Source organism: Diabrotica virgifera, chromosome 2 (genome assembly GCF_917563875.1).
Source record: "Diabrotica virgifera virgifera chromosome 2, PGI_DIABVI_V3a".
Taxonomy (NCBI): Eukaryota; Metazoa; Arthropoda; class Insecta; order Coleoptera; family Chrysomelidae; genus Diabrotica; species Diabrotica virgifera.
The window spans coordinates 239,691,130-239,718,318 of record NC_065444.1 but is presented as its reverse complement, the minus strand read 5'-3'; the positions used below and the strand labels follow the sequence as shown (position 1 = coordinate 239,718,318).

At 32.2% G+C, this 27,189-nt stretch overlaps 1 protein-coding gene and 1 long non-coding RNA gene across 3 annotated transcripts; one reads left to right on the top strand and one right to left on the bottom strand.

Annotated features, from left to right (window-relative positions):
* Positions 1 to 84: 84 nt before the first annotated feature.
* On the top strand, positions 85 to 27,189 carry LOC114328517 (gastrula zinc finger protein XlCGF52.1-like). Of its 2 annotated transcripts, none has more exons than XM_050643133.1 (4): positions 85 to 295; positions 1,670 to 2,209; positions 25,646 to 25,813; positions 26,791 to 27,189. In XM_050643133.1, the coding sequence occupies exons 1-4, from the start codon at positions 170 to 172 to the stop codon at positions 27,178 to 27,180; spliced, it is 1,224 nt and encodes a 407-aa protein (XP_050499090.1). In that variant the 5' UTR covers positions 85 to 169; the 3' UTR covers positions 27,181 to 27,189. The 2 variants fall into 2 exon arrangements, with proteins under 2 accessions (XP_050499090.1, XP_028133182.1); XM_028277381.2 differs by lacking the exons at positions 85 to 295; positions 1,670 to 2,209 and adding exons at positions 18,035 to 18,221; positions 18,280 to 18,819.
* LOC126879840 (uncharacterized) lies at positions 13,192 to 16,378 on the bottom strand. The gene is made up of 2 exons (XR_007696307.1): positions 15,902 to 16,378; positions 13,192 to 15,748 (listed from the first exon to the last, which is right to left on the bottom strand). It is a non-coding gene; the product is annotated as an uncharacterized LOC126879840 (long non-coding RNA).

The following is a 27,189-nucleotide window of genomic DNA, read 5'->3' as shown; positions in this document are numbered from 1 at the left end:
ATCATATTTTATCACCTCTTCCATTTTATAATCTTTAATAAATGCCCGTTTGCTCGGATACTTAGTCACTACCTGGGTAAACATCTGTCAAAAAAACAAAACACTTTCATAACCTTCATAAACAAACAAATAAAATGAAAATCATAGATGAGGATGAAAATCATTGAAAATGGAAGAAATTACTTTATATTATACAGATTTCCCACAAATATGTCGTATTTGTTTAATAAAACAAAACTTGCAACCATTTCCTCAAAACTTGTATGACTTTTACGTTAACTTCGTAGCAAGCGAGGTAAGTTTCCATGGCCTTTCACCTACAACTTGATAACTAAAAAATTGGAGTTTTTGAGATAACTAGTTCACAGGTTGTATTTTATGTGCCTCCATATTCCATATTGTGTAAAATCTTGGTAACTCGCTCCAAACGGGTTAAGTATTTATTTATAATTATATAAAACTTAAATGCCCCTAACATTCAGTGCTAAAAGTTGACAATCTGAGTTATCAAATTATTGTTTAATCGAAATAAGCGTGAATGCTACATACACTGAATACTACAACTAGCTAACTTTGAGCCTACTTGCCTACTACGTAATTAGTATCTGTTAATTAGGTTCATGTTAATGCAAAAATTCGAGAATTATTAGCAGATCTGGTAACCTCAAACAGGTTGTCGTTAAACAGACTAAGCACAAATTAAAGCATTGGCTTTGGCTTTAGTGAACGATAAGAGTGAGAGTGTATAATGAAGTGTTTGTTCTTGTGTCTAGAAACAATGTGGTTATGTAAACGTTATGATAAACAATAGCAATGAAGAAAAGCACTCGGCCATACTGAGAAGAACAAAAGAGGTAAACACATTAAAAAATTACTGATCCTCTTTTAGTTGAAGCAGTGAAGTGCCACATTGAAAGTTTTCCTGCATTGCTCTTCCATTATTGTGGACCAACTTCTAAATGCCAGTACCTCATCCCATCGTTAAACATAACTGTTATATACAAATGGTACAGTGACAACCGTGATGAGAGATCAGAAACTAAAGTTCCATTAAACATGTACAGGAAAATCTTTAACTGAAATTATAATTATAGTTCCACCATCCCAAAAAGGATCATTGCCGTATTTAAATGCACTGCCAGTGAAAAAAAGGAATTAACAAATGATAATAATAGTTAACATCCATAATAATCCATGGTGGAGGGCTATTTTTCACCAAAATAATGCTTAAAATATTAGTTTTGTTAAAAAGTTCACTTAGATGCAACTTGGCACAACTTGCGACATTTCCAAATGTTAACATTATTTATTTATTTAATAAGCTCAACAGAGGGCTAAAAATACAATTGATATAATACAATAGTACTATTACACATTATGGTAGTACGTAGTGCTAAAAGTTGATAGCTTTACTTTTTCATATTTTTTCCATATTGGAAAACAAATTTGCATCGTATTTCTAAATAAAACAGTAGTCAAAAGTTAAGGAGCAATATTTTAGAGCTGCAGATTGAATTTCATAATTACCAACATATTGGTAGCAGTACAAATAGCTTTAAAATCTTTAGACCGGTTTATCTCAGAACTACTAATTCCGTGTTATCAAGTTATAGTATTTAGATGACGATTTGATCAAGAATACATTTATACAGGAATTAACTTATTTTAGACAGTAAAAAATGAAGATTTTCCTCAAAATATTTGTCTTGAATGCAGTTTCAAGTTGGAAGAAATGTATTCATTCATCGAAAAATCTAAAATCCGAGAGATGATGCTGCATAAGATATCTGAAGAGAGACTTATAAAAGCCTGCAGTTCGGACCAAGATATAGCAGATAATGATACAGATACAGTAGAAGAATCTAACATAAAAAATGAACAAAGAAGGGATATCTCAAAAAAGCGGTATAAAAGTAAATTCAAAATGAAGGAACACAGTCCCTTTGAGTGTAAAATGTGTAATAAAATATACCACAGCAAATCGTCCTTTGCTAATCACTGTAGAATACACAAAAGCAAAAGAGAACCCAAAACGTTTTTGTGTAATTACTGTGGTAAACATTTTATGAAGAGTTCACATTTAGAGAGACATACACGAAGTCATACTGGAATTAAGCCGTTTAAGTGTGATAAATGTGAAAAAGATTTTGGTGATAAATGTGATTTAAAAAGGCATCTTTTAACACATACTCGGGAGAAAATCTTTCAAGTGAGTAATATTCTGAAATACACTCCTTCAATAAACATACCCGGACACTTGTGTTTTGTATGTTTTTTTTTTAATTCTGAAGGTGTAGTGGTTTAAATGGGGAGGAGGTAAGCAATAATAGAAATCTTTTATTTAAAACACTAAAAAAATAATAGGAACAATAAGTAAACCAAAAAGAAAGTAATAGCATTGTTTATATAGGGAGATAGTTGGTCAGCCCAATAGGAAAATTTGTTTGATTCAAATTGAGACAGTCACCAGATGTCCCCACAATTTCTGTCAGGGTCGCAACGTAAAAATGCATATACAGCAAGTTGGATACAATCCTATTCATAACACCACAACTCACATAATATTAAGAAAAATAAATATGCAGGGTGTCCCCGAAAATAGCGCGTTCCTTTAAGGTATGGATATAATACACCATGTAGAACAAAAAAGTCCTATAACATTTTTTTCTAAAGTTAACTGTTTCCAAAAAAAATTACATTGTTCTCCATATAAGCGAACTTTTATTTTCATAAAATTAACCAATCTGACATCACTGTACAAGAACTGTTTGTTACTTGGGTTATTGACACCATAAATGTAGGTCAGACAGGTACACCTGTAAAATAATTATACCACCCCATGTTTGAAATTCAAACAAAACAAGAATTTGTTTGTTTAGGATGACGACAGGGTCTAATGTAAACACTTAAGGCTAATGCTGCAACTATTTTTGAATTGTGATTGTCTAATTTTAGCTTTTTGTATACATAGTTGTCAGATTTCAATTTGCATACCAAAATGTATTTTGGTTTTCTGGCCAACGGTTGAATTTAGAAAAAAATGTTATAAGACTTTTTTGCTCTACATGGTGCCTTCTACCTATAGCTTTAAGGAACGCACTATTTTCGGGGACACCCTGTATATGGAAGAATATCTGTATTTAGAAATTGAATTAATGATGTTATGCTACTATGCATTATATATTATATAATAGCATGACATCCTTAATTCAATTTCTAAATATATTCTTCCATATATATTTATTTTTCTTAATATGTATGCGAGTTGGGGTGTTATGAATAGGATCGTATCCAACTTGGTGTCTATGCATTTTGACGTTGCGACCCTGACAGAAATTGTGGGGACATCTGGTGACTATCTCAATTTGAATCAAACAAATTTTCCTATCGGGCTGACCAACTATTCCTATATAAACAATGGTAATAGATAAGGCAAAAAAACTAACATTGTTTGAAAAATTCAACAAAAGAAAAAATAAAATTTTACTTGTCCATGCTTGGCTGTTCTCTAGGTTTAATATTGGGTATTGCCTCTCCTACATCTGGGAAGGATTTCAATACGCCTGTGCATATCTTCTTGCATTAAGTTGCTGAATTTTTTCTTGCAGTACCTATATGTTCCTATTCTTCATTGAACACTATTTTCAGCTCTTGAATTGTTTCTGGCAATGGTTGCCTCTTTTTTTTTATTTACGGGCAAGCCCAATTCAGTAAATATTATTACAAAAAGAAAATATTACAAAGACAAAAGTAAAACCATAAACAGTGTCAACACAAAGAACAAACATTATAATATGTATTGGATAACAAAGCTAATAAGTTAAAAGAAAAAAAGAACATTATGATATAAAAAACAAACAAAGTTTAAGCTTAAAAAATTGCTGATAGAAATTATATCACTAACATTGTATGTTCAACAAATGATTTTTAAATCTATACAAGGAATTGCAGAATATATTTTTAGGTGAAGTCGAGTTCGCTCCACTTCGTTCAGGTATATTTTAGAAGGGTACGAATTGGCTCCTGCATGAATGCGGGTAGGCTCTCATATAATCACGGAAACATTAGACATTGTTGCCAAATCGTGTAATATTTATACTGCTTAGGAAATTTACATAGTGATATAGACTTTTTATAGGAAAATTATACTTTTAGACAAATACTTTTAGAGTTTGTTTTAGTTCAACATCGGCATATGTGGCAATTTTAACACAAATTATCGGTGTCGGCCGGTATGCGCTCGACCGTTTTGCGCTCTTACCTGAAATCGGCCGGTTTGCACTCTACACTCTAATACCCGAAAGTTAAGTTAGGACCGAAGGGTTAGGTCTTCCTCCTTTCCCATAGATATTTCTAGGAAGGTACCTGTTTCTAACAAAAAGAGAAAATTTGAAAGAAGTGACAACGCTGGGTGATATTTTTGACATGTTTAGGTAAAATAAATTTTGTCTATGGGAGCCAATTCGGACTCTACCTTTTTTAGTTCAGGTAAAATTCTTACCATTGGGAGCGAACTCGACCCCGTCCATATTTTTTAATATATATAATGTCAATGCAGTGGTTTTCAATCTTTTTGAGTCATGTATCACAAAATACTTTTTAATATTTTGGGTACCACCTAACTGAAATACACTTCTAATTAGGTAATGTAATTAACTATTATAGTGGTGCTGATTTTTGCTGTTTTTGCGTTTTGTGTTCCACTGCAAATGATGACATTATGTACCACTGATTGAGAACCGCTATTGTAATGGATTCATGTCAGGATAACAAGCAGGCCAATCCAAAACGGGAATTCCAATAGAATTTAGGTAGTCCATGACAATTAGTAATCCAACAGTAATCATTTGTAAATCTCCTCCTGATACCTCAATGAGCTGCTGTTAATTTAGGGCATGCGGCATGCTACTGGCTTATGAGAATGTAATCCACTTTAATTCAGGCTTCTTTTTACAGTTCATGCAGAAATATGAGTTTCTCAAGGCAATAAAAGATACAAAATATCTGTTAATAGTAAATAAGATAAATTATCATTTTTTAATAATATTTTGTTTTTATGGTAATGCGATCATTTAAAAACATTAAAAGAACCGTTTTTATTGTTATGAATGAACGTTTTTATTATTAATGTTTATTTTCTCCCCATTAAGAGCATAGGCGCAAAATTTGCTTGCAATGCATTTTAAATGCATTCATTTTTTTCGAATCCTGAAAAAATTAATAAATATTTTTGAAAATTTTAAACGCAGTTTGAAATATTGCATTATTACCGAGGGCTGAAAGGCCCTTAGAATAAACAAAAGGTTTCTTTTGAATAATATATTTGAAATTAAAAATTACACTCAATTTTCTCTTTTTTTCGCCCCTGTGACTTATTCAAATAAACATTATAGAGATTTTTAGAGACTTTCGTCCCTCGGTAATAATTCAATCTTTCATTCTGCATTTAAATTTTTTTAAAATACTAACTAGTTTTCTCAGCATTCGAAAAAAATTAATCCATTTAAAAAGCATAGCAAGCAAATTTTGCGCCTTCCCACTAAACACTGACAAAATTAAAAAAACATACACATTACAGGTGTTCAGAAGTGTAACTTTGTGCTGATGTTAATTTTATTTTATTTGTTGAGGAAGCCAATTTGATCATCTAACTTTCGTGTTGCAGTGGATTTAATAAAAACGCAGTACCTTCAATGTCAGCTTAATTTTTTTTATGTTTTAGTGTACCCATTGCAATAAAGGTTTTCATCAGAAATCTTGTTTGGCCAATCACATTATGACTCATAGCAATGAAAGAAATTATTCTTGTAATTTTTGTGATAAAAGATTTACATTAAAGACTTATCTTAATGTTCACTTGAGGATACACAGGACAAAAATGGTTTCAGGTAGGCATTATGTTAAAGGAAATATATCTTATGGTGCTACTATAGTATGCGGTGTACCTATCCCTATCTATTATAGTGTGCAAAATAAGCCAATTTTGTGCTTTATTCCCAACTAAAATAGTAAATTGATATAAAAAAGTAATAATTTATAAAATTAAAATAATAATTCTTCTGATTTAAGTATTCCTTTTATTCACTTTGTAAAGATTGTTTTGCTGGCACTGTATACCTACCTATGTGGCTAACCAATACCAAAATCTTTTTAATCTTTTCTCAGAAGGGTTTGCAAACTATAATGAAAATCTAAATCTTTACAAAGTAAATAAAATGCAAAGTCAGAAGAATAACTTTTTTTTAATTTACAAGTTAATCCTTTGTCATATCAGTTTATTATTTTAATTGGGAAAATAAGTCACAAAATTGGCTTACTCCCAACTAAAATAGATAGTAAATAAACATATAACAAAGGATTATGTATTTGTAAAATTAAAATAATCATTCTTCTTATTTATGAGTTTATAAATTGCGTACTATAGTAGCATCTATTTTTGCTACTAAAAGTGAATTAAATTGATATTGATGAATATATTTAATTTCAAAATTAAAGTCATTAAATTTCCTTCACAAAAAATTAAAGTAAACCGATAAACTCAGATTTTTGTGGTCTTTTCAAATGTGCAAACAAATTTTGAAAATTTCAATATACAGGGTGTTGTTTCAAGATCACAATTACCTACTTTATGTTTTTTTGTAAAATAGCGTACAATTTTTGTAAAGCGCTATAAAACCTAGATAAATAAATAAAATTAAACAACTTTATAGTGGAAATTGTTCGTTGAAAAACCTTCTACAAAATTACTGTGATATTATTTTATTGTAAAATAACTGAAAATGTTATATTCTAAAAAGGAACAGTTGGTATCATGTGACGTCACTTGCTATGATGCGGATGACGTGCAACGGTATTTTATACTGTACGTATCGGATTTATTATTTGTCATTTGTTTTAGATTCATCATAGAATCCACACAGGAGAAAATCCCTTTGTGTGCCAATTGTGTAATAAAGGGTACAAAGCCAGCACAGCTCTAAAGTACCATGTGAGAAGGGCTCATACTGAAGAAAAACTTTATAAATGTCAGATATATCCAAAGGAATATTATGATTTAACAAATTTGAAGAGACATGCCAAAAGAGTGCATTCCAATCTGGGCATTAGGTATAAAAGTTTTGATTCGGAAAATATTGATAAAAATATATAAATATTAAAATAAATGTTTGTTTTTCTTTCTTTACCTTTATCGTTTCTATCAGTGTACGATTTTCGGTGTCACAGGAATATATATTTGATATTTATATATTGCAGCTGATGGACTATCATAGGCGGTGTGTGGTTCGCTTTTGAGGTACATTTTTTTCTTCCTGTCGCTCTATTGATTGGGCCCTACGTTTAACAAAAGTAAGATAGATTGAGGAACCGGGCATCTTTTTTAAATTAGGAGCTGTAAAATGGAAGATGCAGTATATTGCGACACACTGAATTTTGCTGAGAGTGTCAATTTTGGGTCTTCAGAAAACATGCAATAAAGTTTGTTACTCCTACCCCAGGTTTCCCTCTAAAACTCCTCTACCAGGACGGATTTACTCCCGGGGAAATTTTATGAACGGATAACATCGATTTACTAAGAAATCGTACGCCGTAGAAAAAATGTTGCAAACAACAATATTTATTATGGTGTATTCCACGAATATACGACTGTTATTTTGGATTATCGCGACAACGAATATTTTAGTGTGCAACATAAGAAGTACGTATTTTGCTCTAATAATTACTCCAATAAACAACTACATCATTTGCAATTTACTTTCGTTCTTCATATTTTACACAGTAAAATATTCGTTGTCGCGATAATCCAACAGGGTCGTATATTCGTGGAATGGGGTATAGCACCTTTTGTGTAGTGTGAACCATTTTCTCATAAACAACTGTTGAAATGACCAGCGATTTTGAATGTCGTCTTAACTTTCACATTGAAAGTGATCTAATAAGGCATTTAAAAATGTGGAAGCATAATGCTTCGTGCAGTGGCAGATACGGGGGGGGGCAATCAGCCCCCCTCCCAAACCAACTTTTATAAAAACATTTATTTTTTATAGAAATTTAGCCAATCAGCCCCCCTTTTGACAATGCCGGATTCGCCACTGGCTTCGTGGAAGAATTTTGCGTGACGAGAGATCATTTGAGTAATAATATTTCATTGTGTTTAAAAACACATGACAATTTGTAATGTGAAAGTTTAAATTCAGCGTTTTTAGGCATATTTCAAATGCCCCAATATTTGTTGAAAAAAAAACTTAAAATCCAAATCCCAATTACGAGTTTTGAAGATTATAGGCTCTATCATAACACTACAAATTCTATAGCGACCATAAAAAGAATCGTAAAAAATGGCAAAAATCACGCAAGGTTTATTTATTTTAACAACTTTATTGAAACTGACCTCATTTTGCAGCAAAATGTAAAAATTGCATATGCAATGCTTCACTCTTCATTTTTTAAATGCGTTTTTATTTTTGGCGGTAGACATTCTGATCAAAGCATATCTATCGAATTTTTACCGTCGAGTTTATACAAATTTTATTGATTGCGCGCGTAGCTGACGTTCAAAATCACCGGTCGTTTCAAGCGTTGTTTTTGAGAAAACGGTTCATTCTCATTTTACACAAAAGTGCTAATAAACGTTTTTGTTTAAAATGATCTCAGCTACATTTCTTGTTTGAAACATGTTTTTGTACAGCGTACATATTCTTGGTAAATCGATGTTTTGCATATTTTTTGGGCTCCCAAAATTGACATTCTCAGAAAAATTCGGCATTTTCGTCTCTGAAGACTGGAGTATTACTACAAAATTTATAGAAGTTGTAATTCGCGTAGGTATTTTATCACCTCTTCCATATCACTGACACAGAATAGGTAACAAGGTAACAATATAATAGGGAACTTGCATAAATTTTTAAATTAGAAAAAAATGTTATAAATCACAACACAACATAATTTAAAACATGTATCAAAGATAAAAAAGTTTTGTTTGTCTTTCGTTTGGCCCCTAAAGACGATTAAAAATTTAAATTAAAACAGGTGGTCCAAAACGCTTAGTGACGTCACTTGGTTTTACATTTACATTTTTCCAATAAAGTAAACAGAATTTTAAATTAGACGTTATAAACGTCAATAGAAAATACATTTATGTGACGTTACAAGTGTTTTTGATCGTTTGAACTATTCATAGAAAAATTCGTACTTTTACAAAATGGTTTTATTTTCAATAGTAAACCTTCATTCCTTTCCTTCAAAAACAGTATAAATTAACTACAATTTTAACACTGGTATATTATTATTACAATGACATACGATAAATGTCATTAGAGTATAAATATTTTTGACTTATTCCACGACGATGAGCTTGCCAAATACCCAAGTAGGTGGAGGCCAATAAACTAAAGAAGGAGAAGAAGAATATACCTAAATATAAGGTTGTGTCTAGGTATACGTTACCGTGGACGCAAATAAAAAAGAGTGTCAGTGATTTCTAATATTTTTTATTTGTTTAGTGTTTGTTTTTAAATTAACTACGGAGTGTGGACATTTATTTAGTTCTTTAATGAGTTTAAGAACATTTAAAAACAGTACGAAAAAGATAAGAGACTATAAATTAATATATATTTTTTTAGTTATAAATGAAATAGTATGTATTCCCGTAAAAGATTAAAATAAAAAGAAGACCTAAAGCTTTCACAATAATAATTAACTTGTTCTGAAGCTATTATTCTTGTGGCATTTTTTAATCAACTATTCTAAATGGGAACTAAGCCACAATTTAACCAAAAAATGATTTTATTAACGTTTCGACGTCGTTGTTAAAATACAAAATATTATTAAATTAAACAAAAATGGTGTTGCTTAGTAAAATATTTTTCTAATAATTTATTTAATCTGACTAATTTTTGTATTTTGACAATGACATCCGATTTGGACGTCGAAACGTTAATAAAATCATTTTTTTAGTTAAATTGTGGCTTATTTCCCATTTAGAATAGTTGATTATAATAATAAACTTACGTATAAAAATTATTTTAACAATATTTTGTACGTGTTATGTCAACTAAATACATATATTTATTTTGCTAACCTAAATATATACTTTAATATATACATTGATTTATTACAATTAAGTTTGAAACATCTGAATAGTTCTGCTTCCCTTCCTTTAACAAATATTTTTCTAAATATCAAACACACGCTAAACATATCAAAATAGCATGTACCAAAATATACAGTCACTGCGCCCGCTAAATAATAACGTCACTGGCTTGATGAAGTTTAATTCGCATGTACATACCTAACTTTTTTAATTGCGTACACGTTAGCGTGTACCTAGACACAGCGAAATATAACCATAATATTATAATAACTAATGTAAAACTATGTGACGTCACGGGTCGTTTGAACTATTTTATACCGCTGAAGACTTTAAATTTATTTATTTATTTCTACGGTAGAACCATTTACAAAATACAAAAACAAAAAAAAAATAGAATAAGTAAGATCATGTATAAAAAACAATGAATATAAGACAATTAACCAATAAAATTTGTAAAATAACACAGTACATATATCAAATCACAGTTAGAAAATGAAAAATATACATATTTAACTCATCAAATTCTCAAGTTGCCTCTTGAAGTCATTAATGCCTAGACAGAATGGATCAAGTTTCATGTCATTGCAAAAACTGAGCATTCTCGACAAGGGAAAATGACGAGAATACTCAGTTCTATGAAAAGGAATATGAAAGAGTGCAGTGTGTCGAGTTCTATGAATTGTATTGAAGTACACATTATCCAACAACGAGGGACAATTAATCCCTAATAGCACAAGGACGTCCAATGGACGTCCATTGGACGTCCTTCACGGACTTTAGGGACGTCCGTTTTCGTCCGAGGAACGTCCTTTATACGTCCTATTTTGGTCCAAATGTCGCGCTACCGAACGTCCATTGGACGTCCATCTAAGGTCCGAGGGGACGTATATTGGACCTTAATCGGACGTAATTTGGACCTTGATCGGACGTCCTAGGGGACGTAAATTGGACCTTAATCGGACGTAAATTGGACTTTAATCGGACATAAATTGGACCTTAATCGGACGTAAATTGGACCTTAATCGGACATAAATTGGACCTTAATCGGACGTAAATTGGACCTTAATCGGACGTAAATTGGACCTTAATAGGACGTAAATTGGACCTTAATGGGACGTAAATGGGACCTTAATCGGACGTAAATTGGACCTTAATCGGACGTAAATTGGACCTTAATCGGACGTAAATTGGACCTTAATAGGACGTAAATTGGACCTTAATGGGACGTAAATGGGACCTTAATCGGACGTAAATTGGACCTTAACCGGACGTAAATTGGACTTTAATAGGACGTAAATTGGACCTTAATCGGACGTAAATGGGACCTTAATCGGACGTAAATTGGACCTTAATCGGACGTAAATTGGACCTTAATCGGACGTAAATTGGACCTTAATAGGACGTAAATTGGACCTTAATCGGACGTAAAGGGGACCTTAATCGGACGTAAATTGGACCTTAATCGGAAGTAAATTGGACCTTAACCGGACGTTCTAGGGGACGTGAATTGGACCTTAACAGGACATCCAATTTTGGTCCAAATGCAACGTTGCCAAACGCCCAATGGAGGTCCACTTAACATCCGAAGGGACGTTCGGTGGACGTCAATTGGGCCTTCATAGGACGTCCCAGTTTGGTCCAATGTCTTGCTGCCGAACATCCATCTAATGTCGTGGGAAATAAAAAATATATTTTTTAAGGAACTTATATTACATCTTATATTAAATTACAATTATTGGATATTACATTATTTACATTAAATTACAATACACTTCTCCAAGAAATTAACGCACCACCTTAAATATGGGGTATTTTTGATGTCTCGTATTTCCTAAACCTGTTGTTTCATCTAAGTGATTTTTTTATAATATTATAGCCTAGGCTATAGGTTACCTCCTTAAGCTTGTCATGCACAGGGAGCTATGCTGTAATATATGTACATTATATCATATCGCTCTCTATAGTAATGAGTGAGCCTGCAGACGGAAAACAAATGGTTCCATATGTGCAGGCTCACTCATTACTATAGAGTGCGATGTGATATAATATATATTACAGTATAGCTCCCCATGCATGACAAGCATAAGGAGGTACTTAACCTATAGCCTAGGGCCTAGGCTAGAATATTATAAAAAAATCACTTAGATGCAACAACAGGTTTAGGAAATTCGAGACATCAAAAATGCCCAATTTTTAAGGTGGTGCGTAATCGGCTGTATATAGAGGGTGTAACAAAAATACACGTCATAAATTAAATCACATATTCTGGGACCAAAAATAGTTTGAATGAACCTAACTTACCTTAGTACAAATATGCACATAAAAAAAGTTACAGCCCTTTGAAATTACAAAATGAAAATCGATTTTTTCGATTATATCGAAAACTATTAGCGATTTTTTATTGAAAATGGACATGTGGCAGTATTATGGCAGGAATATCTTAAAGAAAAATTATGGTGAAATTTGTGCACCCCATAAAAATTTTATGGGGGTTTTGATCCCTTAGATCCTCCCAAACTTTTGTGTATGTTCCAATTCAATTTTATTATTGTGGTACCATTAGTTAAATTCAATATTTTTGTTTCTTAGTATTTTTCAGATAAGGCAGTTTTTATCGAGTTGCGACTTCTTTTTTAACATGTCTACATAAAAATTTTATGGGGGTTTTGTTCCTTTAAACCCCCCAAATGTTTGTGTATGTTCCAATTAAACTATTACTGAGGTACCATTAGTTAAACAGAATGTTTTTAAAACTTTTTTGCCTCTTTGTATTTTTTCGATAAGGCACATTTTATCGAGATCTGGCTTCTTTTTTCTGGCTTCTTTAAAATGTAAAGCATAAATAAGTCTGCATATTATTACCAAGTCTCCATAATCATACTTAACCATATACAAATATGTGGTGGATTTGACAAATATTCAAAATATTTCGATAAAAATTGAAAGAGGCAAAAAAGTTTTTAAAACGTTGTGTTTAAATGGTACTACAATAATAATTAAATTGAAACGTGCACAAAAGTTTGGGGGGGTTTAAAGGAACAAAACCCCCATAAAATTTTTATGGGGTGTCCAAATTTTACTATAGTTTTTTCGTAAGATACTGCTGCCATAATAATGCCACATGTCCATTTTCAATAAAAAATCTCTAATAGTTTTCGATATATTGGAAAAAATCACTTCATCTTGTAACTTCAAATGAATGATAAAGGCACAGAGACTTAGATGGCGAGGTCACATTGAAAGGATGCCAAACACGAGGACTCCAAAAATGGTACTAAACTACACTACAGCTTCAAGAAAGAGAAGAGGAAGGCCGAAAAATAGATGGAAGCAAGAGGTCGAAAAAGATTTGGAAAGAATGGTGCTACAGGGTCAGAAAAGAAAAATGAATAACAGGAAGGAATGGAGAAAAATCACATATCAAGCCAGAGAAGATCTCAGTACATAAAGAAACGTGAAAATGAAGAAAAAAAAACAAACTTTTCAAGCCATGGGCCTCTAAGACCCTTGGTGCTATTATATATATATAACTTCAAAGGGCTGTAACTTTTCTTGTGTGCACATTTGTACTAAGGTAAGTTAGGTCCAATCAAACTATTTTTGGTCCCAGAATATGTGATTAAATTTATGACCTGTATTTTTGTTACACCCTGTATATATCTACATACTTCGTCTAATTTACTAACTGTTGCGCGTCATCCGCGTCGTAGCCTGTGAGGTTGCATGATACCAACACGAAATATTTAGGCGGTAGGTGTGTTCTTTTTTAGAATCACTTTGCCGAGTACACTGGAATTACAGCCACTAGACATATTTTATTATATACGCGTAGAAATAATATTTGAAGATTTCTATTAATGTTAACCTAAAGAAATACACAATAATATGTTTCATTTAATTTGTATAAATGGATTATAAAGCGTTTTTATGAAGCAGATTTGTTCGGATCACACTGTAACTGTAATCGAACGAAGGTGACATTTTAGAATAAATAGGGCTTTTCATCGACTGTCATTTGTTTCGAGCTTCTGTCATGTGTCACATAATATTAATATATCTACGCCATACGTCTTTGGTTTGTATCATTGGTATATATCAATAACGTATGACTTAGATATATTAATATTATGTGACACAAGACAGCAGCTCGAAACAAATGACTGTGAATGAAAAGCCCTATTGGTAACATTTATTTGACAGTTACGGTGATGACACTTCATATTTGTTTATATTCTTTACTATAAGTATCTGTTTTATTTATTATATTTACTGTTTTTATTATTTACTTTACTATAAAAAGATCCTCTACTATAAAAATATAAATTTCACCTAATTTTATAACGACTTGGAATAATCGAGGTATCTGACAACTTTTTTAGTTGTTATTGTAGACATACTTATACAAAGAAACCTACCGGCTTTTTGCCAAGAGTTCGGAGCCGTTTTTTAATTATTAACAATGCAGTGCAAAAACTCTTGCACTGCAAATCTTAAACGATTATAACTTAATTCTTGTTCTCTATTTCTTAAGTTTTTACTTATTTACATTGAATATTAATTTGTTTTGTTGTATAATCCACGTTTACAATAATTATGTGACATATTTGATTTAAAATGGATTCAGGATCTTTTTATACTTTGGCAACTATGTCAACTTAGATCTCTGGCGTAGATAATGACGTGCAACAGTAAGTAAATTAGATGGACTGTAGGTTATATTTGGTTCTTGGGACATCAAAGTATATTTTTTAGACATTCTTAGTCACTGATGTGACATACCTCCGATTTGTTTTTTCATGAGTTTTGTAAGAGAGACTAAAAACTTTTTTTATAGTCACCTCCTGTTTTCATATATTTTTTGACATGTTTTGTAGTAAATTCAACTATCTATTTACTACAAAACATGTCAAAATTTACATGTGAAAGCAGATGATCCTAAAAATGGTTTTTCGTCTCCTACAAAATTCATGAAAAAGCAGATAGGAGAATTATTGTACATTACAATTCTCTGATGTTTGGGAAAAAGGGCTTAAGTCAGAATTGCACATCGATAATGTTTGGATGATTTCTACAGTACTGTAGTAGATTCTACTGTACATACAGTTTACATCTACAACAGTTTTTTTCTGGTCCAGAAATCATCAAAACATTATCAATGTGCAATTCTGACAAGTCCTTTTTGCCAAACATAAAAAAACAATCTGGTCATAACTGACCAATGAGCAATTTTAATTTAACCTAAATTACTACTGTTTCTTAAAATGAAGAGCTTACCCCATAGCGTCTCTTATCTAATCAAACAAGATCTAGCACTATTCTAACATACACAGGCACAGCACACAAGCACTATGCTCCGTTTTTCACTATCACCTATCACTCAAACTAGTTCAAAAGGATTTGTCCTCTTCAATCTTCTAGTTTGCCCAGTAGTATCGAGGAGCTGGATTTCCTCGATATTCTTGAACTTATGAAGTTGATGCTCGTGACCCTGCTATCTTCTTGATATTTGTTGATAAAGTAATAACTTATTATGCATGGACAATGTGGACTTTCTTCCAACTAGCCAATACACTTTTTATATCTCTCTTTTGCCTTTCATAGCCACAAGGCTATACATTTCCTTCTTGGTTTTTTTTTGTAGGCCACTTTCAGCTGATTCTAAAAAAAATTAAAATGAAGGGTAATTTTTCTATTCTTTACAATTAAAAATCAAAAGAAATAGGTACCTATTTACAGGTAATAATATGCATGTATAAATGATTCGTTTCATAAAGAATAAAGAAAATTGAAAACAGATTTTATAATACTTACAAAATTGTTTAAACAAGAGATCTAGCCAGAGCCCAGAGCAAAAACTAGCAGACAGTACAGCAAAAAAGCCACTAATTTCCATTTCCCACACCCCCTTATCGATGCATTTTTTTCCAATCAAAATTTTTACTTTACTAAATTTTTAGGTTATCGGTTATGTTATGAAAATGAAATGTGATGACCAATGACAATGACCACGAGACCCTACATAGATACTCGCGCGGCAAATTTGAAAATGAACGCAAATTGAACAGTACAATAAATGGCCTCTCTTAAAATCTTGTAATGGAAAATTTTACCCCTCCAGGAAGACATTGTACTATGTTCATAGAATATCTTGTGGTAACTTTCCACCCATAATTTAATCAGATAGATGTTCACGGAATAGAACGGTAGTACCTACATTCCTGGAATGTTTTGTGTTGTTAGGATTAAACTTTTATTTTATTTATTCTTGAATATTTCCTATTGTTAAACATTGTAACCAATAATTTACAAATAAGATTTTCATTACATTACATAAAATCAAAAACATTTTTTGGATATTAAACTATATAGTTTGTTTATAATTGTAATAATTGTATATACAATTTTGAATTAAGATTTAATCTTTTCGATTTAAACTACAGTAAAACCTGTGTTACCGGCCCCCTGCAAACACCGGCCACCTGTACTAACGGTCAGTTTAAAAATTCCCCAAACCAATTACAGTAAAACCTGTCAGTAACGGCCACTAAAAATGAAAAAGCTATTGGCCGATATAGAAAGGTGACCGGTATTGCCAGTTTTTGTAGTCTAGATATAATTGGTTTGGGGAATATTTAAACTGGCCGTTAGTACAGGTGGCCGATTTTATCAGGTGGCCAGTAACACAAGTTTTACTGTATATCTAGACTACAAAAACTGGCAATAACGGCCACCTTTCTATATCGGCCAATAGTTCTTTCATTTTAGTGGCCGTTACTGACAGGTTTGACTGTATTTCATTAACGTAAAGTTAACGCGTAAGTTAATATTTTATTGAATTATTTTGCTATTTGATCCCGTAATTGGTATAATGTGTCCAATATAATATATACGCGTTCATAAAACGTCCGTATTTCGTCCAGTATGGACGTCCAAAGGACGTTCAACGTCGGACGTCCAAAGGACGTCCATATTTATTCCGTCCGAAGGACGTCCAACGTCGGACGTCCAAAGGACGTCCATATTTATTCCTTCCGAAGGACGTCCAAAATGGGACGTCCAAAGGACGTCCGTTTATAGTCCATGGACGTAAGGACCAAAAATGGACCTATTTTGGACGTCCAAAGGACGTCGTGTGCTATTAGGGATATCATTGTTTAGAAGTTTAAATAAAAACAACATATCAGCTCTCAACCTGCGGTTCTTCAGTGTAGCAATGTTAAATTGAGACATTATTCCAGAATAATCTATGACAAAATTTTCAGTATTTCTTATATTAGTATGTGCTTTATAAGCCAAAGATCTTAGAAACTTCCGCTGAATGCTCTCCAATCCATCAATGTAGACTTGATGAAATGGAGACCAAACAACAGAGCAGTATTCAAGTCCTGAGCGCACTAGAGAGCAGTACAGTAATTATTTGAATACAGTAGGTGAGAGATCATGACTGTTGCGATAAATAAACCCAAGATTGCGAAATCCTGTTTCCTTAATTTTAAGATAATGGCTTCTAAATGTCAATGCACAATCCAATAATACACCCAAATCTTTAATCTCAGTAACTGAATTCAATGATGTACATCATTAAGAACATATCTATTAGCTGTTAGATTATTTATACGACCAAATGAAATACAAGAACATTTAGTCGGGTTTAGGCTTAAACCATTTTGTTTCGACCATAAACATATATTATTAACATCATCTTGCAGTATGTAACGAAATGACTTAAGATCATCAGCAAATAGTAGAAAGTGTGATACGTAAATACGTATTTCTAAGTTATTACGAGTTTTTGAAGCGTGAAATTTTGGAAATCTCATTTTTAAACAAAACTGAAAATTATTATGCAATAAAAAAAAATTGTGCAAGTTCCCTATTCCTATTCTGTGGCACTGGTTTTTAATAAATGTCCGTTTGCTCGGATACTTAGCCACTACCTGGGTACACATCTGTCAAAAAAACAAAGCATTTTCCTAACCTTCATAAACAAACAAATAAAATGAAAATGGAAGAAATTACTTTACATTATACAGATTTCCCACAGATATGTCGGATTTGTTTAATAAAACAAAACTTACAACCATTTTCTCAAAACTTGTATGATTTTTACGTTAACTTAGTAACAAGTGAGGTAAGTTTCTATTTGATCAGGAATACATTTATATTATACAGGAATTAACTTATTTTAGATAGTAAAAAATGAAGATTTTCCTCAAAAGATATGTCTTGAATGCAGTTTCAAGCTGGAAGAAATGTATTCATTCATCAAAAAATCTAAAATCCGAGAGATGATGCTGCATAAAATATTTGAAGAGAGACTTATAAAAACCTCCAGTTCAGACCAAGATATAGCAGATAATGATACAGATACAGTAGAAGAATCTAACATAAAAAGTGAACAAAGAAGAGATATCTCAAAAAAGCGGTATAAAAGTAAATTCAAAATGAAGGAACGTAGTCCCTTTGAGTGTAAAATGTGTAATAAAGTATACCACAGCAAATCGTCCTTTGCTAATCACTGTCGAATGCACAAAAGCAAAAGAGAACCCAAAACGTTTTTGTGTAATTACTGTGGTAAACATTTTATGAAGAGTTCACATTTAGAGAGGCATATACGAAGTCATACTGGAATAAAGCCGTTTAAGTGTGATAAATGTGAAAAGTGTTTTGGACAAGGCAATGATTTAAAAAGGCATCTTTTAACACATACACGGGAGAAAATCTTTCAAGTAAGTAATATTCTGAAATACATTCATTCGATAAACAAATCCGGACACTTGTGTTTTGTATGTTTTTCTAAATTCTGAAAGTGTAGTGGTTTAAATGGGGTGGAAGTAAGCAATAATTTTTGAAGTTATACTTCTTTACGGGCGTAATGACGGTGAAATTTTATATGGGAAAACCTAGCGACCGGGCGCATGCGCATTATAACTTTGTTCTGATTGGATGTTCAAATGACATGACAAAAATTATCCGATATGGCAGCTGTGACACAGCTGTGGGACTGTGCATGGTTTGGTTATAATGTATGCTTGTTGCGTTTTAAAATTTGTAGGAAGAGAAACAACAAACAAAAAGTTAGTTAATGGTTATACTGCCTTTTTAAATAGTTTTCATATTATATTTTTGGACTTATTTACATAGAAGAGATGATTGTTGCATGCCAATGTGAAAGCTCATCAAACTGTGCCTAGTATGAGTGCCGCAGATCTCGCTTATTCAAAGCTAAATAATCTTTCACTGGTAAGTGTTTTATAAATAGTTGATCAAATTTTGTTATGATATTTGAACATAGCCACTTCGCACGACGCAATTGATTGCGAAATTTATTAGTCGTTATACGGGCTCCGATACCTACCTTGAACCTACCAAAATACATAAGTAGTATGTAATACTTTTATTTTACACCTTAATATTCACCTAATATATTGTCTTCTTACCCTATGTTTTGTTGTATTTTTTCAATTCTAAATCATTTCAATTCAAAATCAAAATAATTTGATTTACATAAGTTAAAAATGTCAAAAGGTTAATCTGTTTAGTTAGACGATCTTCGCACATAATGACAAGCTGTGTCTGTAGCGCAGTTTTAATGCGGGTGAATCCCAATACAACGCAAATACCAGCCGCGTGGTAAGTTGGTTCGAATCCCAATAGAAACTTTTATTTTTTTATTTTTTTTTTATACATTTTATGATTGTAAGTATATTTATTATATAATTTTATTTTCAGAAAATACGTATTTAGTTAAAAAATTTTCCGACAATTAATGTTCAGAAATCATTTGTGGCATTTTTAATGTGTTTGTGTGTGTTTTATTTTTTTATTATTTTAATTTTTGGCACTGTTTTAATAAAAATGTTTGAGAAGTATTAAGTATAAATTAATTTAATATTTAAATAAAATATAAATAAAAAGTATATTAATTTCGTTTATAATCATATAATCATATAATAGAAGTATAACTTCTTACGTGCGTACAAAGTACACACACATTCTTTTTTTTTTATTAACTCCATTGAGTACAACAATCTGCCCATTGGGCATTAAGCATTTGTTATGGTAAAAAAATACAGACATGTAGAGAGTTACTCCAGTGAGTAACCTCTTTACAAATAAGCAATAATAGAAATCTTTTATTTAAAACACTAAAAAAAAATTAATAGGAACAATAAGTAAACCAAAAAGAAAGTAATAGATAAGGCAAAAAAAACTAACATTGTTTGAAAAATTAAACAAAAGAAAAAATAAAATTTTACTTGCCCACGGTTGGCTGTTCTTTAAGTTTAATATTGGGTATTGCGTATTGCCTCTCCTACATCTGGGAAGGATTTCAATATGCCTAGGCATACCTACTTGCACTAAGTTGCTGAATCTTTTCTTGCAGTACCTATATGTTCCTATTCTTCATTGAACACTATTTTCAGCTCTTGAATTGTTTCTGGCAATGGTTGCCTCTCTTTAATATATACAGTGAAACCTCGATTATCCGTCAGGGCACCAGACCAAGGGTATGATGGATAATCGAAAAGATGGTTAACAGAACATTAAAAAAAAATAAAAATTCATAGTACAACTCTCAAATTTCATTTGTATGGTTTGTTTGACAATATAAGAGGGATTTGTGTTCATACAATCAAATCAATTTAAAATATTCTGAAATCTTTCTTTGTTTTACTGTTGCTTCACATTTTGCGACGGCTGAATTTCTTAATCAGCATCAGATCATGCAATCTACTTTATTGGCTTCTTCTTGTTGAGAATACCACTCAATGAATTATTGCATATGCGATGCAGCTTTTCTAGATTATTTACGCAAATCTTTGTCAGTTACAATAGGTTCATCAACATAGCTACAATCAAATTCCAAATATGTGTCAGCTTCTGAATCTGTTTGGTCCCCCTTTGTTGCCATTTCAACAATTTATTTATCTGTCAGCAATGGATAGCCGTTTGTGTCCTCATCACAAATTAAATTAACTTTTTTTTTATTTTTTTCCATTAAAATTTTTGCTTATGTAGTCAATACAATGTCTGTATGTACCCTGACAGTTAACAGAGGTGACGGTTAATAGAGAGATGAATAATCAAGGTTCCACTGTATACCTAAAATGTTCTAATGCAGTGGTTTTCAATCTTTTTGAATCATGTACCACAAAATACTTTTTAATATTTTGGGTACCACCTAACTGAAATACCTATCTAACTAGGTAATGTAATTAACTATTATAGTGGTGCTGATTTTTGCTGTTTTTGTGTTTTGTGTACCACCGCAAATGATGATATGTATCACAGATTGAGAACCGCTGTTCTAATGGATTCATGTCAGGATAACAAGCAGGCCAATCCAAAACGGGAATTCCAATAGTATTTAGGTAGTCCATGACAATTTACACAGTATATGGATGCTCATTCTTCTTCTTCTAATGGCGCTACAATCCTTTGTGCGTCTTGGCCTGCTTAACAATGTTCTTCCATTCTGCCCTGTCGGATACTTTCCTTTGCCACTGCCTGATGTTCATGGTTTTAAGATCCCTTCTACTTGTCTGTCCATCTTTTAAGGGGCCTTCCTCTTGTCCTATTTCCTTAGGTGCATGTGGATGCTCATTATTCTACATAAATAAGAAATTATCGCCAACGAAAGTACTGTAGGGCACAACAGTGTCTGGAGGACACTGTCATAATAATATGTATCTATCTCCTGTTAGAGTTGCATGTTTGATAAAAATTAGTTCGGCGCATCTGTTGATGCTCGCCCATACCTTAAGTGCCGGATTCCACTTGTGATTTGTAGTCGCGCGATTGTTTTGTCGCGAAAATTGAACACATTTTTTCAAATACAAGTCAATCCATTTGCAACTAAATAATCGTGGATTGACTTGTATTGAAACAATGTGTTCAATCTTCGCGACTACAACATCGCAAGTGGAGTCCGGTGCTAACACCTTTGCAACCAAACAGCATCTGGGTGAAATACAGCAAGGTGCAAATCGTTCTCCGGGTTTCCTCCCTACACGTTCGCATCTGTCAGGAGATCATAAACAAAAACGAGACATCAGAAAACATTACAACACTACATTGCTGAACAGCCCAGTGATCATTTGTAAATCTCGTCCTGTTACCTCAATGAGCTGCTGTTAATTTAGGGCATGCAGCATGCTACTGGCTTATGAGAATGTAATCCACTTTAATTCAGGCTTCTTTTTACAGTTCATGCAGAAATATGAATTTCTCAAGCTCCTGACAAATAACTAGTGGTAGGGGAGCAAAGTATGCTAAATGTGCAGTCACTCAAGCGTTATGGGGACCTATTGGGTTGTGAAGAGTAGGTCCTAAAACCAAAAAAAGTTAAGTAAAGTTTATCATTTTAGTGGGGACTTTCCATTTTTAATTTAATTTTCCATTTCCAACAATCGTTTTTTTAAATTATAGCACCATCTATCCATAATTCGAAAAAATGTCTCGAATAAAAGTTACCTATTTTTACGTAAGGAATCCAAATCTGCAATAAAAAATGGGGGCTCCCATTTAAGATTTTAAAGTAACGCCCCACCCCACCTCCGTGGGGGGGGGGGGTCGTGTTTGGTGCCATTCGATAGATTTTTCAAAAATATTGAATAAGTGTATTTTTCAGTTTTTCGAGTTGGTGTTCATTTCGCGAAATATCGCGGGATTGGTATTTAAAATTTTAAATTTACCCCACACTCCTCTCCTTGGGAAGTCATGTTTGGTATCATTCGATAGATTTTTGAATATTTGAATATTAAGCACGTATTTTTTAGTTTTTCAATCTGTCATTCATTTCGCGAAATATTCGCTTTTTTCTTGTGATACTTTGGGACTCGCCCATTTCCTTACTCCCCGCTCAAATCGTCAGATTTTTGAAATATACACTGTTTTGCATGTACTTAACTTACCAAATCTTACGATTTCGAGTTTTTTTAAGGATAGATTTTTTTTCGGCCCCCCTTAACGAACTCCCCTGCATTAAGAGCCAATATGGTAGAGGTACATTTTCAGGGTACAAGGATTCTCCACATGTAATAATCTGACGCGCTCGAGTAATTGCAAAAATCTCCGCTTGGGCTCCCCTACCATGGCAAGTTGCTTGTTAACTTAAGGAGATCTTAATAAAAACGTTGATCACGCTGCTTTCTCTGCCTGATACTGGTCTTCTAGTGTATTCTCCAGTCCGACGATAATTCGTAAGAGCATCATGGACGGTACTTTTGGCAATATTCAAATGATTTGCAGTACAATTTATACTGCAACCATCTTCACGTAATGCCACAACGTTTGCATTATTTTCGGGAGTCATACTAACACGATTTGAAAACGCCATCTAATGAACAATGATCTGAATTTATCAGAATAGATGTAAAACTTAACGTAAATGCAATAAAAAATACAAAATATCTGTTAATAGTAAATAAGATAAAGTATAATTTTTTGCTGAATGCTTTTAAACATTCAGCAAAATTTTGTTTTTATGGTAATGCGATGTTGTTCTGAAGCTATTTTCTTGTGGCATTTTTACAATTTTAACTATTTAGAATGGGAAATAAGCCACAATATTATTAAAAAATGATTTTTATTAACGTTTCGACGCCCAAATCGGGTGCCGTTGTCAAAATACAAAATAGTATTTTGTATTTTGACAACGGCACCCGATTTGGGCGTCGAAACGTTAATAAAAATCATTTTTTAATAATATTGTGGCTTATATCCCATTCTAAATAGTTAAAATGGTAATGCGATCATTTAAAAACATTTAGGGCCGGTTGTTCGAACGCTAATCAACAATGATCACTATCAAATATTTAATTACTGTCACAACTGTCAATGTCAACTTTGGTTGGGTTGCTGAAAACATAATTGATTATAATTATGAGATTAGTTAATCAATTAACGTAACAATTATTAACATAATTGATTAACTAATTTTATAATTGTAATCAATAATTATGTTTTCAGCAACCCAATCAAAGTTGACATTGACAGTTATGACAGTAATTAAATATTTTGATAATGATCATTTTTGATTAGCGTTCGAACAACCGGCCCTAAAAGAACTGTTGGTATTGTTATAAATGAACGTTTTTATTATTAATGTTTATTTCCTCCCCATTAAGAGCATAGGCGCAAAATTTGCTTGCAATGCATTTTAAATGCATTCATTTTTTTCGAATCCTGAAAAAACTAATAAATATTTTTGATTATTTCATTCATAGGAGTTTTGACCAATAGAAAGCTACAGAAATCTAAATTAAACATAATTTTTGATAATTGCCCGTCGTCAAGTATATTACGTCAGATGCCCTTCGTTGCTACGAAAAAATACATTCAGTGACATTAATGACAATTAATGTTTTAAAAATTATAAAAGTGATGACTTTCAACCGTCAAATCCATATTTATAACAACTGTGTGTTTAATTGTACTAATTTGTACTTACATAAATAAATTACAATAAAATTTTGATTTTGAACAGTTTTATTCATGAAATAATCGCAACAAATTGCAGAATTAATATAGAATTTTGGCCCTCGTGACACTTTTGACATAATTTCACTCGCCTTCGGCCAACGAACTGTCAATACTGATGGAATAGGCATGAAGAAAATTAATGCCGCAAACATACAAGAGAGAGGTCCTAGAGAGACAGAGAATTTTTCAGGTAAAATTTGACAGGCCGTGTAATTTCAGTTGCCTATATCAACTTAAATCGGGAAAATAGACCTCATATTTTTTTAACTTTATTAACTTAACTTCATTTTTAAATACTGCCTATCAGCCCTGATACCAAGTTAAAAAAATATGAGGTCCATTTCCCCGATTTAAGTTGATATATTATACGGCCTGTCAAATTTTACCTGATTCTTTTCTGTCTCTCTCAGGACCTCTCTCTTGTATGTTGGCGTCAATCTTGCTTCACTATTTGAATGGGACGGGGCCATTCCATCCGTATTGACAGTTCATTGCCTTCGGCTCGTGAAATTAAAACTGTCAAAGTGTCACTCGGGTAAAATTCAATAATGTTAGAGCTCTTGTGCAATTACTACTGAAAATTTTAAACGCAGTTTGAAATATTGCATTATTACCGAGGGCTGAAAGGCCCTTAGAATAAACAAAAGCTTTCTTTTGAATAATATATTTGAAATTAAAAATTACACTCAATTTTCTCTTTTTTTCACCCCATTGACTTATTCAAATAAACATTATAGAGGTTTTCAGGAACTTTCGTCCCTCGCTAATAATTCAATCTTTCATTCTGCATTTAAATTTTTCAAAAATACTAATTAGTTTTCTCAGCATTCGAAAACAATGAATCCATTTAAAAAGCAAAGCAAATTTTGTGCCTACCCACTAAACACTGACAAAATTAAAAAAAACATACACAATACAGGTGTTCAGAAGTGTAACTTTGTGCTGATGTTAATTTTATTTTATTTGTTGAAGATGCCAATATTTGATCATCTAACATTGTGTTGCAGTAGATTTAATAAATACGCAGTACCTTCAATGTTAGCTTAATTTTATTTTTTTATGTTTTAGTGTACCCACTGCAATAAAGGTTTTCATCAGAAATCTTGTTTGGCCAATCACATTATGACTCATAGCAATGAAAGAAATTATTCTTGTAATTTTTGTGATAAAAGATTTACATTAAAGACATATCTTAATGTCCACTTGAGGATACACACAGGACAAAAATTGTTTCAGGTAGGCATTGTGTTAAAGGAAATATAGCTTTTGGTGCTACTATAGTATGCGGTCTACCTGTCCCTATCTATTATAGTGTGCAAAATAAGCCAATTTTGTGACTTATTCCCAACTAAAATAGTAAATTGATATGAAAAAGTAATAATTTATAAAATTAAAATAATAATTCTTCTGATTTAAGTATTCGTTTTATTCACTTTGTAAAGATTTTTTTTTGCTGGCACTCTATACCTACCTATGTGGCTAACCAATACCAAAATCTTTTTAATCTTTTCTCAGAAGGGTTTGCATACTATAATGAAAATCTAAATCTTTACAAAGTAAATAAAATGCAAAGTCAGAAGAATTACTGTTTTAAATTTACAAGTTAATCCTTTGTCATATCAATTTATTATTTTAATTGGGAAAATAAGCCACAAAATTGGCTTACTCTCAACTAAAATAGGTAGTAAATAGACATATAACAAAGGATTATTTGTAAAATTAAAATAATCATTCTTCTTATGTATGCGTTTATAAATTACGTACTATAGTAGCACCTATTTTTTCTACTAAAAGTGAATTAAATTGATATTTATCTTTTTCAAATTATGAATTCTGTCTCAAAATTTCTTTAATATTGCAACAACAAAATTACTTCTTGCGATTTTTCAAATGGAATATCTGGAGGAAATCAATAAATAGGCGTACCTCAAGTATGCTGAAGTATCTTTTAAAGACATATTTAATATTTTACGATAATTACTACATTTCACATTAAGAACGGAATGTCTGGTTTATGCAGATCAGTGTTGCCAAAAATCTCAGTCACGTGTTGCTAATAGACTGCCGATATACGATTCATTCTCGAAACGATAGAAGCGGCATCAGCGCGCTTCTATCGTCCATAAGAAATATGTAGCCCTATCTACGTAATGTTCCGTTCTTAACGTGAAACGCTGTATAGTTTTTTTATTTAGTACTGTTTTACTTTTTAGTGTCCACATTGTGATAAACAGTTCCCTCAAAAAGGTGGACTGAACAACCACATTCTGACGCATACTGGTGAAAAACCTTTCAAATGTAGTCAATGTGAGAAAACTTTTGTTCAATCCAATCATCTAAAAGAGCATGAAAGAATCCACAGCGGTGAAAAGCCATACATTTGCTCGTTTTGTGGTAAAACTTTCGCTTATAGTAGTACTTTAAAAGTCCATCTGAGGCAGCATACAGGTGAAACGCCACACATTTGCTCATACTGCGGGAAAGGGTACAGGGATGCTAGTAATCTGAGGCGGCATGTTACAAGACATCATGCTAGCAACAACAAAGTTGTGAAAAAGGAGATTAAGATTATTAAAGCAGAAAATATCGTCAGTCAATACTGATAAATTAGA